This window comes from Neoarius graeffei, chromosome 9 (genome assembly GCF_027579695.1).
Source record: "Neoarius graeffei isolate fNeoGra1 chromosome 9, fNeoGra1.pri, whole genome shotgun sequence".
Lineage (NCBI taxonomy): Eukaryota > Metazoa > Chordata > Actinopteri > Siluriformes > Ariidae > Neoarius > Neoarius graeffei.
The window spans coordinates 62971272-62984388 of record NC_083577.1 but is presented as its reverse complement, the minus strand read 5'-3'; the positions used below and the strand labels follow the sequence as shown (position 1 = coordinate 62984388).

General features: G+C 41.5%; 1 protein-coding gene across 1 annotated transcript in view; it reads left to right on the top strand.

The window, feature by feature from the left end:
• The window catches only part of stk24a (serine/threonine kinase 24a (STE20 homolog, yeast)), a 50154-nt gene that overhangs the window by 23660 nt on the left and 13377 nt on the right, over positions 1-13117 (top strand). Inside the window, exons 3-5 of the mRNA XM_060930063.1 lie at positions 6874-6930; positions 7050-7158; positions 7280-7437. Of these exons, the coding sequence (XP_060786046.1) occupies positions 6874-6930; positions 7050-7158; positions 7280-7437 (324 nt within the window). The remainder of the gene's footprint in view (positions 1-6873; positions 6931-7049; positions 7159-7279; positions 7438-13117) is intronic.

Sequence of the window (13117 nt, the reverse complement as noted above, 5' to 3'; positions counted from 1 at the left end):
AAAGTCCCAATGTTTTTTGTAGCCAGTTTTTGCTGTTTTGTGAGCAGTCCGATATGAAGCTTGTCGGGGAAAAGAAAGACCACGTGGAGTGTATGGGATGCTTTGCCAGTGCACATTGACACATTTACCTCTTTCAGTCATTCATGTTTAGTAAATGCTTTATTCTGGACAGGGCATGGTGGTTTAAATTAGTAATTTGTTTTATGCTTTGAGAAATGGAACCAAATAAGTTAATCAGAAAATACCACCAGGAGGCGTAAACAATCATAACTTCATAAATGGTGAGGGTTAGTCAGAATTCCTTTAAAAGTTGGCGATAATTTGATTGGAAAAACGGTACCATTGTGAAATATTTAAACAAGCCTGTCTGGCACTAGTGGTCAGTCACTTGCGTTTTTCTTCCCATTCTGATGTTTGCTGTGAATGTTAACCTGAACCTGTATTTGTGTGATTGTATGCATTGTGCTACTGCTACACATTTGCATGATTTTAGAAAATTGTACGAATGTAGACAGGTGTTCCTAATAGAGTACGTGGTGTGTGCACGCACGAGTGTGCGTATAAGATCATCACGTGCATCCTCCGAGGCATGTAACACCTACCAACTGCATATTTTATTTTTTTCCTTTCCAAACTGCTGCTCTTGCAACATCGGGGCAGTGTAACACACTCGGAGGAAAGCACTATTTGCCCACTTCTGTATACGCAAGTTCCCAGATGCCCATGATTGGCTAGCGTCACTTTAATTGACAAGGAAAAGAGAGTATACTGCCCAGCGCTCGAAACTAACGGTGTCCCGACGTCCCGGGGACCATAAAAAATGTCATCGGGACACAAAATTATCGTATCTGGGACAATCCCGGGACAATGGAAAAAAATAGATCTAGAAAAAAAGTTCTACATTAATATTATTTACAAAGCCGTAACACATACGTAGACATTCACCTAATTTGTCAATTTTAATTTTAAAACGTTAACAGCGAAAAATACATAGTAGCTACACTTTCGATGCACCTGCATCCGTAGGCTACAGAGCAGCGCATTCTGTTCTAGAATCTTCGGCCGGTGTCCGCATTATATGGACTTGGAATTGCTACCGCACACGCTGCGCCGACTCTTGCCAGAACAAAAATGCTGAAGTGGTTGAAGCGGACCGACCGCGGGGAAGAAACTGAAAGCCCAGACATAACGTCTCCGGGACCTTCAGGATCCAAAGTGTCATCGCCTGGTCTGCAGGCAACGCTAGCAACTGAATGAACTTAATGAACACTGTTAGACACGTTATAAAATGCAACAGGAATGATGTGGATGATATTGACGGAAGATACCGTTCAACAGAATAAGTGAGTTTTCTTGGTGTCTTTCTAGTTCAGAAAGTTTAGTCAGTCAGCAGCACAACTAGGCTCGGACCTGCCGCTATGAAACCCACGTTTCAGCAGCGAAAGTTCATAAAATGGATAACGGAAAGTTCATAAAAATGGATAACGGTAATGGATAACGGAAAGTTCATAAAAATGGATAACGGTAATGGTGAAAATTATAAGTTGGCCTTATAAGTGCCAACAGATATTGAAGGTATAAGTAGATGAAATGAACATAAAAGGGGTCTTATTTTCAACTAAAGTGTACTGCAGATGTAGGGAGTTGAAACATTTTCTGAATGAGCTAGTTGGCCCCTTTAAATAAACGGGTATCTATTCATACAGTGAGATCGCCAAAGTTTAATAAACTGAAAATGCAATAACTGTAATTTTGAAGTAGATGATGTATAGGACATGTCGCTTGTGTCTTGTGACTTATTGTAAAAATGATATAAAGGGTTCAAAATCGCATAGTTACAAATATAATAGTAACTTCATATGATAATATTAACCACTGGTTATTTCAGAGGAAAAAAATGGGGACACTATTGCTTCCATTTGGGACAATACAACACAGAATTCGGGACCACTGGGGGACACAAAGAAAAAAGTTAATTTCGAGCCCTGATACTGCCTCTCCGTCCCTGAGAGCAAAAACCAATTTTGCTCTCTTGAGCTCCTGCCCACAGATGGCTGTGGCCTCACTGGGATTCGAATTGATTTCCAGATGATTGGGGTGACCGCTTTTCTGTTGTGCCACTTGGGAGCCCCAGATTCACTTTAAGATAAGTGTATGAGGTGAAATTTGAAATAGTTAAGTTAAACTTGACTTATGGTCTGAAATAATTGAATGCAATGTATTTTAATTATTTATCTTGTCATTATTTGACAATCGTCGGGATATCGCGCACCATGAAATGAGTAAATCTGTCCGTGACCCATCAAAGTTGGTGGGCGGAATCGAGCGTCTGATCTATTCAAATCGATTGCTCATCACTGCCAAAGATGTTGGTTGTATGCAACCCCCTGCTTTTATTGTGGTTGAATCAAGAAACATTAAGACAATCATGTTGTTGCACTGATGTGAGTGCTCACTTGAGCTTCATGACCGTTTCAGCTGTTGCGGTGGCAGGAAAGAGCAGGTGCAATGCAGACAGACTTCAAATAAGCATCTGACAGAAATGTAATTTGACGTTCTGTTTGAGCATTTGTGTCTGTAGATTGGACCTTGGTAACCAGTCAGATGCTAGATCCTGCCCACTAATGTTTGATTGATGACTCTGACAGATTTAATTATTTCTCGGTGTTTCATGTACCAGCAATCATGAAATAAATAATTTCAATGAATTCATATTTCATTTACTTATTTTATTTGGTCACAAAATACAGTCCCTTGGTAACGTCCTGTTTAGCATGATCATTTCTGTATTCAGCTGTCTCGAGTTACAGAGCTTTCACCTCTGATTTAAAAGAAAAAGCTGCACATTGCGCATTTCTGCCTCCGAGAATATGATGCACCTTTAGACCAGTCTAGAACGGCTTGCTTTCTTTTTCTGCCTTTCTTCATTGTTGCTCATCATTTCCTCTCAGAGGCTGCTTTTTCATTTCCTGCCTGATCTGATCTCTGTGGTCACTGAGTGGCAGCACTACGCAGCAAGGATTTAATTGTCGTTAATTTTATACAGTAAGAGCATGTAGCATATGAAATCCATAGTTAAGTGTAATTCCTTGCGGTGAAGATAAGGGACATTGCTAAACTGCTGATTCTTTGCCATCTTTTTGTATCTTGCTGGAGTGACTGTCAGCTAAATTCCTCCAAATGGTCTTCCTGATTTAGAATGAAATTAAGTGTAATGAACAGTTCCCTTTAAGGGTTTATACAGAACGTGATTCGTAAATAATCCCAGCACTTACAAATGTGATTTTTAAATGGCAGTCTTACCTTAGATGGCCCTTTCTGAGTGGTATGTGGGTCTAATGTGTTACCACAGCACTAAATTCACATGTGAAAGCAGGGGCTTTCTTAATATTAAATAAGAGTTCAGTAATAAATAACTTTTTTTCACGGTCCAAATCCTGCGCTCTGATTGGCTGGCAAGCGGGTCTGTATCCTACGGTAAGGACCCCAGTTATGGACCTCTGGCGACTCACTCGTTCACAACAACAAACATTAACATTTTTTTGTCAACATTTTTTTTTTTTTTAAATAAGATTTATTTATAAGATTATCAAGAATCTTATACATTTTGCCAGCATTTCTCAGTAGAATAGCATTAATTTTACAGCATGGATAGTGATAATGACAGTGTTCACAGCAAAAGTGAGTTTTACTACTCTGAGGAAGAAGAAATAAAAGAAAACATTTCAGGAGAAAGCTAAAAACCTGTAATTTGCTAAAACCAAGCAAAAACATAATGATTCAATTTTGTATAAATAGGGGATTACATAGGTAGCAAAATGTAGGGTTTTTTTTCCTGCCATGGAAGTGCACTTGTATACCGAGGAGGAAGCAATTTGCATTACAGCCGTGAATGAGGATTCAAAATGGCGGCTCGGTTTTCCCTTTCAGGCGCGCTCGTTTTCTGTTAGAATTTGGTAAAGAAAAAAATAAATTTATTATTTACCAGCTTAAGGTTGGTCCGTATGGTGAAATACCGTGACCTCGGCCCAGAGGGCCTCACTCAGTACTTTCAAGACCTCGGTCATGGTATTTCACGATACGAACCTCCCAGCTGGTAAAAAACCATGTATGTATTTAAATTTAACTTTGCAATGTTAGCATAATGACAAAACTCTTTCAGTCCAATATGATTATTGCTCATACAGGGGGATCTTAAACTTTTTGTAGCCAAAGGCCCTTTTAACTGTAAAATTGCATTTCATGGACCTGCTCAGCACACGAAACATAATTCAACTGTTTATTTGCCAATTATTGGAATCATAATCTCATCTCATCTCATCATCTCTAGCCGCTTTATCCTGTTCTACAGGGTCGCAGGCAAGCTGGAGCCTATCCCAGCTGACTACGGGTGAAAGGCGGGGTACACCCTGGACAAGTCGCCAGGTCATCACAGGGCTGACACATAGACACAGACAACCATTCACACTCACATTCACACCTACGGTCAATTTAGAGTCACCAGTTAACCTAACCTGCATGTCTTTGGACTGTGGGGGAAACCGGAGCACCCAGAGGAAACCCACGTGGACACAGGGAGAACATGCAAACTCCACACAGAAAGGCCCTCGCCGGCCACGGGGCTCGAACCCGGACCTTCTTGCTGTGAGGCAACAGCGCTAACCACTACACCACCGTGCCGCCCTGGAATCATAATTATTCGCCAATTATTACTGAACTTTCCACTCACAGAACACATTAGGTCCAAGTCGACATTATTAGCTCACCTGTCCGACGGGCGATGAGCTTTCATCATCATATGTCTGTCGTCCATTGGTGTCGTCCACATTTCACGAAAAACGCTTCTTCTCTCTCAATTCTTCACCGATTTTTATTATTTTTGGCAAAGTAGGTCTGCCTGGGGTGCAGGCTTCTACACAAATTTGCATAATTGCAGTTAATAATGAAGATATGGAGTAATTAAGCCTTAACGAGCTGTTTCCACACAAATCGCTGCTTCTCCCTCTATTCTTCACCGATTTTTGATTCTTTCTGGCATGAAGGTAGGGGTATCTAGGGTGCATATAACTTCTACCAAGATTTGCTTAATTACAATTATTAATGAACTTATGGACTAATTAAGCCTTAATGAGCAGTTCAACAAAAATCGCTTCTTCTCGGTCAGTTCCTTGCCATCGGATCCTTTCTGGCAAATAGGTATTCCTAGGGTGTATATAGCTTGCAACACGTATTGCGCAAGGTGGCCCACTTTAGATTGTTCCTTCTGGACTAGATGGGGCCGGAGTGAGCAACACCGTCGTTAACTGCGTCTCGTTTAATAGACTTTTTTTTTAGGTTTGGATTAAACTTCACTTCATACAACTAGTCATATAGGCTAATGTTCAAAGACATGCGGTTAGGTTAATATGGGGCGGCTGTGGGCTGAAGTGCCCTTGAGGAAGGCACCTAACCCCCAGCTGCTCCCCAGGTGCCGTAGTACAGCTGCCCACTGCTTTGGGTGCGTGTGTGTGCTCATTGCTCGCTTGCGCGCACGCACGCATGCGTGTGTTCACCGCTTCAGATGGGTTAAATGCAGAGGACAAATTTCACTGTGCTTGAGTATGCATGTGACAAAGGCTTCTTCTAATGACTTCAGAAAATGCATGTAATTTCAATCAGTGTGATTTTTCACCTCTTTAAAAAAAAAAAAATCAGACCCCTTAGCTACGCTTCATTTTGAGAATCACTTTATTAGAGGATTAAAACATGGTTACCAGAAACGTCAGGGTACATATCCTGCATTTCAAGCTGCATGTTAGCTAATGGTAGTGATTTACATGACCATTAAGTGCATAGTAGAGGTCTGCGCGGGACAGAATTTTCAGTCCCGCTCCCGCATTGTGCAGTCCCGCTCCCGCAAAGAATTATGATTTTCAGTCCCGCTCCCGCCCGCGCCTGCCATATTTTGTCCCGCTCCCGCCCGCAAATCCCGCATGATGCAGACGTTTGCGTTATTTCTCACGAAAGTTCTTGTCATTGGCTTGGGGAATTAAACATGCTTAGCTGAGCTCTCCACTGACCGATCCTTCACCTAGCGCACATAGCGAGGGTGCGCGTTGCCAGGCGGCATACGCAGCTGAGGCTTTACAGATACACCCATTGTGAGCTTCACTAGAGGAACTCTGCTCTTCTGTCATGATCGGAGATCTCAGACACGGAAGAGCAGAAAGGAATCGGAAACGTACGCGAGATTAGACCACATCCGCAAATTTGGGCATCTTAAAATGTTTTTATTAATGCCAAATAAAATATCCAGCACAAATTTATATATGATAGACATAAATTAATAATTTATACATTTTATTTTAAACACGTTTTTAGTTAGCGGGACTGCAGCTCATCACCTCTCCTGCCCGCTCCCGCATTGTGCACTCCCCCTCCCGCCCGCGCCCGCAATGAGCTTTCAAAATTTGTCCCGCGCCGCACTGCTTTGCGTCAGGTCCCGCGGGACTCCCACGGGAGTGCAGGGCTCTAGTACAGAATGTGTAAGCATTACCTACAGTGCATTAGTACAAAACCAGTTTCTTGGGGATTAAAAAAAAGTGCAATTTATTGTTCAATGAAGAACGCTTTTATGTTGGAAATGACACTTTTTCAGGGGCATGCTTACTGAAAAGTTTTATTTATTTAGGACCTGCTTTCTGGAAGGTGATTCTAATAACTTTCATGTGCATTTCTTCATTACTTGCTAGTAATTCATAACTCCACCATATGGTCATGGTCACAGGTCACGTGAGCTCTGAAGTGGGTTTAGGTTGTTTGCTTGTGGCATGACATGCTTCAGAGTTCTGACAAAATGTCCTGATGTCTGTTCTCTTGCTCTTTCTGTTTCAGGGCACAAAGTTATGGATAATAATGGAGTATTTAGGAGGAGGATCAGCATTAGATTTGGTGAGTTGTATGTAATATTCATCGTGACAAGTTTATCTCGGTTCATAACAGGTAGTCATGTAGAGTGTACCATAGTGCCTGTACATGTAGGGTCCATCACACTGTCCCCTCTGTCATAGCTGGAGCCAGGGCCACTGGACGAGTCCCAGATTGCTACTATACTGAGAGAAATTCTCAAGGGGCTTGAGTACTTGCATTCAGAAAAGAAAATTCACAGAGACATTAAAGGTACCTTAATAATAATGTGAATATATTCCATCTTGAAAGTGCATTGTGAATAAAACTGCAGTATCAGTTCTGATATGGAAATTCAACTCAAAGCCGTGTGTGTGTACGTGTACTTCCACAGCTGCTAATGTGCTGCTGTCAGAGCAGGGTGATGTGAAGCTGGCTGACTTTGGCGTGGCAGGCCAGCTTACAGACACTCAGATCAAGAGGAACACGTTTGTGGGCACTCCATTCTGGATGGCACCCGAGGTCATAAAACAGTCCGCCTACGATTCAAAGGTCAGAACCCATCACAACCCCTGACCAAATCAGATATGAACTCGGCCGCATGCCAATGGGAAGAAGGTTAATGTTAATTTGGTTGTGTACCGACACAGTGTGACAAACAGCCAAGTGATCAGATATGCCTTTATTTATCTCTTCAGAAATGCTGTACAGTTTCCTTGTTTCTGTATGTGTGACGAAAACCGTGACTCTGATTCAGGTGATGTCCAAACTCGCATTACTGTGGTGACTCATTAAACTTCCTTATTGTTCTGAACGGTCTATGAAACGGTTCATATAATGTGTAATTCACTCATTGCACGTAAGGGACAAATTGGTGGATGATGTGACATGAAGGAGACTTTTTTCCCCCCTCATTATGTAACTATTAATGAAGGAAGTATTTACTTTAGTGCTGTCAAAAATGTCGCGTTATTAACGCGTTAACTTGACTCAATTTTAATGGCGATAATTTTTTTATCGCGAGATTAACGCTCTGTGACATGATGTAGGTTTTTCATAAGCTTTTGAAACTGCCAGGAACTTGGAACAGCGACTTTGCTTAGAAAACCGATAGCAGCTAGACTGTAATGCCGCGCCCCGCACAGCCAGAGTCCTCTGCCCTCCTCCCCCAAAGAACCAGCGCGGGCAGGGCGCGCTAGTAGAGATGGGATTTATGGCTCTTTGTTGGGATCCGCATCTTTGTGATCCGTTCTTTGAAAAGAGCCGTTCAAAAGACTGGCTCATTTGGCTCTTTTTAAATATTTATTCAGTTTTAAGAAGACAGCGTCTAAAGAAGCCAGATCCCTCTGAACTGTAAACTCAATGCTATCCCAGAAATCCTTCCTGTAATATGCAAATTTGGCCGCCTCTGATTGGACAGCGCGACGCATCAACAGGCAGAAAGTGTAAAAGTACAAAATGTGTTAAGTGAGCTGAAACAGTAAAGATCAGATTCAATGCAATATTTATCAACGAACAACAGATTAAAAAAAAAAAAAGATGGATAATTCAACAGTAGATCATTTCACTCATGGTTCTCTTGCTAGCCCCGTGCCGGTGCTCGGCTTAGGTTTCACTTTGCAGTGGTTGTGTCAAGACGTGTTATGCTTTGCAATAAAAAAAAACATTGGTACAAAGCAAGCCCATGCACTTTTTTTATGCTGATAAGAGAATTACAATGGTTTTTTTATGTGACAAAAATGTGCGATTAAATTGCCATTAATCGCGAGTTAACCATGACTGTCACGACATTAATCGCGATTAAATATTTTAATCGCTTGACAGCACTAATTTACTTTGATTTGAGAGTTGTGTTTATGGAAAAGGTCTGTTTGTCTTACAGCCTTTATGTAGGCTACCTTATAAAATGTATTCCACACTATTCTATTTCATTTCTTTGTAAACATGCATCTTTTGTATTATTTTTAAATTGCGCTGTGCGTATTTCTGCTTCCACCGCTAGGTGACGGCATTGTTTTTGCTTTGTCAGGAACTTGGGGGCGCATTTTCTGGCTACCTAAAATTTTTGCCATCTTTCTGTCCATCCATCCAAGATTCTTGTTCCTATGGTATCTCAAGAACGAGTGATTGTTTGTAGGATTTATGTGGCATTATCATTGTACCCAGAGGATTAGATTTTGGAACAGATCCGAACAGGTCCACAAGTCAAGGTCAAATGTCTGATAATTTTTCTTCAATAGCTTCCTTTCCAAGTTAAGGTAAATTTTAAAGGAGAACTGAAGTCATTTTAAAACTTGCTTTATTTCTTAACGTGTTATTCAGTTACATTTTCGGTTTTAGTAACCTTTTATCGTGACTCGTATTGGCAACTAATTGCAATTAAATATTATACTTATGGGCCGATTCGGTTTTTCGCCATGTTGAATTTAGTTTGTTTGGTCCACGGCAGGCGTCGCTTATCCGCGCAGTCTTCACGAGATTTGTGCGAGACTTCGGAACGTGAAGTGTCAGCGCCGCCATTTTGAAAACTGGTTTCGAAACACAATATTACACAAAAACGAGTTTAAATGACGATTACTGCCTACTTTTTTCAAACTTTCCTCATTGCTAACAAAACTTCTGACTTGATTAGATCAGCATTTGAAACAGGGCGCGCGCGTCTTTTTGACAACGTTGGCAGATGTCGGTCACTTTGATTGATTTCCGTTGTACGTTTTACTTCCATCCTACGATGTCTCGCACAGGTCTCAACGAATCTCGTTTACGGCCATTGCTTTGACATATGGACTGGTACATATTACATAGCACATTTCAAACACTCATAACTTGCTATAGACCCTTTTCAGTCACGTGACCTTCGTAAACGCGACCACCATTTTGGACATGTAGTGGACTTCGGCTCGAATCAGTTTGAATGCGAGGAAGGCGACAAACGAAAAACATAAAAGAAAAAGGAGCGAGGTGCAGAAAACACCTTCACTATCCAGCGACGTAGGGCATTTACAGGGCGAGCAGAGGGAGAGGTATTTGCAAAAATTGAGGTTAGCAGGCTTAGAGAACGACATTTACCTGCTTCCACCAGGATTGTTCACTGACGTACGGAAGTACACGAAGCCCTCGTCTTTACCTGACTTCGGCCCACATGATCTGTATACCTATGTCGTTAAAAACCCATCGCCATACACATACACGCCAATGTCCGAGGTTCTGGAGTGCGCTCCGGCTTGCTCCAGGAGTGCTCCGGCCGAGGTTCCGGCGCGCGCTGCTTAATTTGAGGGGAACCTCGGCCGGAGCACTCCGGGAGCAAGCCGGCGCGCGCTGCTTAATTTGAGGGAGAGCAAGCCGGAGCGCGCTCCGGAACCTCAGACGTTGGCTCCGGCAGCTATTTATACTGGATCCGGTGTAAATAGCTGCCGGATCATAATTACAGTAAACTAGTAAATCCAGTAAAGGAAAAACTTGAGACTGAAAGGTTTTAACAGTCATCCAAATGACTGAACGTAAACATTGCTACAGTAACATACCAGCTACTTGTTGACATTAGCTAGTCAACAATAGCTACTACAGAAGAACAAAGAGGTTACAATGGGTTATTTTAGCCTATTTGGTTACACACTCGCCGCCACAGAATGTTAACAGCAATGTAATGCCTTTTCTGGCTAATTTTATTCGTCTTACCTCCAACAAAGTGGTCACTACACAAGCGTTGGTATGCCGAGGGCTGCCAATCTGTTTATGGCCGCTATCCATCTTCTCCGTCGGGATCCGATAAAATGATAAACCTTGCCTTGTTTGCTGATGGTTACTACATCCAGGTGCACAACAATATAGTGGCATGATGGAAGTCTTGCTGAAAGTAAAAACTTTCTTTGCTGCCGTTCCTCAATGTTGGCTGTGGTAAACTACTGGTAGTACACGTCCAAAATGGCGGCCACGTTTGTCATGACGTCACGTGAAAAGGGTCCATAGCAGTGACAAAATAGCTGTCAGAAATGCATTCCTATATTTCATAAAATGAGAGAATTTTGATAAAAAAAAACTTGCCTTCAGTTCTCCTTTAAGGGTATTTCATACATACAAATTATTAGCATGAAGGACTCTACGTGTTTGCAGCGGAGACGTTCCTGTTGATGTTGGAGTTGAGTTTGACATGTGTAGAGCTTTCTCTAAAGCTGTGCGCTTTATGAATTTATATAAACGTTCATTAGCTCTGCTAAACAACACAACAGCTATTACATGGGAACAATGTCAACAAGTAAGTTACCGCCTCACGGCCAATTTTTAAAGTAAATTTTTTTTTTTTTTAAATAGTGTTTCATCTTGCCTTGGTTAAAGTCTTTTTGGATGGGATGTCAAATAACCGAGGTACACAAACTAGATACATGCTTATGCAAAATGAGTAGAATGTCATACTTGAGGACAGGCTACACACACACACACACACACACACACACACACACGCGCGCGTATATAAAATTAAAAAATGGTAATAGTATGAGACTTTCGATACAGGTTATGACAGTGGTCACCAACCTTTTTATGCCCGAGATCCCTAACCTCTGCCTAGATGGCAAGCAAGATCTACCCCTTGAACCGTTGACAGAAAAAGAAATCCAGACTAGACTGTTTCAAGTTGAGGCTTTTTATTTAGCCTAATTTTAACTGAATAAGATTTAAGACCCTGGTCCAACTTTTTAATTTCTTGTGAGAGCTGACTAAATGACTTAATTTCAGTACAACATACAATGGAAATTAACTATACACAAAAAATATATAGGCCTATATCTGTAGTGAGCAGAATGAATGAACCACCAATGATTCAGATTGTTATTAATATCAACTAATAATATTGTAATGAGAAAGCTGAACTGTTAACATCAGTTGCACTGTCTTGTTTGTATTGTAACACTAAATTAATTAATTTCACAGCAACATAAAATGGAAATTGTCAACTGAAATTACAACACACCAGTGATGATATATCACAAATTGTAACTTAAGTGACAAAATGACAACTTCAATTCAACATGAACTGATTTTCTTTAACCATACATACACAAAGACAAATATGAACTTGCAGTGATACTACTACCAATGACTGCTGTCATGCTACAGAGGTTACAGTTCATCACACAACTCAAGTCAGTGTGATGGCTTGTGCCTTATAGTTAGGTTCATATCACGTATCGTATTGCGGCAGGAGCAAGCAGTAGTAACATCCATGACCTTACGCTTAAAGCTCGACAAAGGAAAAACTTGACAGCAAGCTAATTAGCATTTGTTAGCGGCTACAGTCGGTACTCGGCACGTTAAAAGTGGGTCAGTGTTGTAACAACATAACGTTACTGTACAAGCAATGCTTATTTATTGGTAACAAACTTAAGCCCTATATGTTGAAATTCCTCTCTTATTCGTTCGTTAATTTATCACAGTCTTACTTCAGTCAACTTCTTCCCTCCTTCTGTGGAAATTCAACGTCTCAGACGCGGACACGAGCGGGCGGGGGATGCGTTTGATTAAGTCTCCTGATTGGCTGGTGATAGATTGGTGGGCGGGGGATGCGTTTGATTAAGTCTCCTGATTGGCTGGTGATAGATTGGTGTCATTATAGCGCGTCGGAGCGTATGAACTGTATTGCGAGGCTATCACCATGGTGACGACGCTCAGAGACGCAAGACGTAAGCAGCAGGAGTTTTAAAAAAAAGAACCCTGCGACACAGAGGGGGAAAGCTGTAGTGGGCCTATTGGAAGACATGTAATATGAACGCCAATCAGATATACTGCAGTGTATTTCTGTATAATCTTCCAATTTCTTTCCTCATCCCCCAAGATCGACTGGGAAAGCCTCCGAGATCGACCAGTCGATCGCGATCGACGGATTGGTGACCTCTGGGTTATGACATGTGAGCAGAGTTGTGGTGTTTTTTAAAAGAAACTAAGAGGAGCTTGTGTTTGACAGCGCCCTACTAGTCCATGATGCTAAATGTGCATTCCAGTGTGGCTGTGAAGTCTCTCGAACACTTTACAAGTTAAAATGGAACCTGTCAGTCAAGATGATGTGAGCTTTGACCTGCCCTCTAGTGTATATCATATTTAATTATCTCCATGCACCAAGACTCGTTTTGATCCTTCTTCAGTGTTCTTTCTCATGGAAACCAGTCACTGTACTCGAGTAAAAGCATGAATGCATGAGTGTTGGTGACCTGTTTTATAGTAAGTTGTGCGCTTGTGT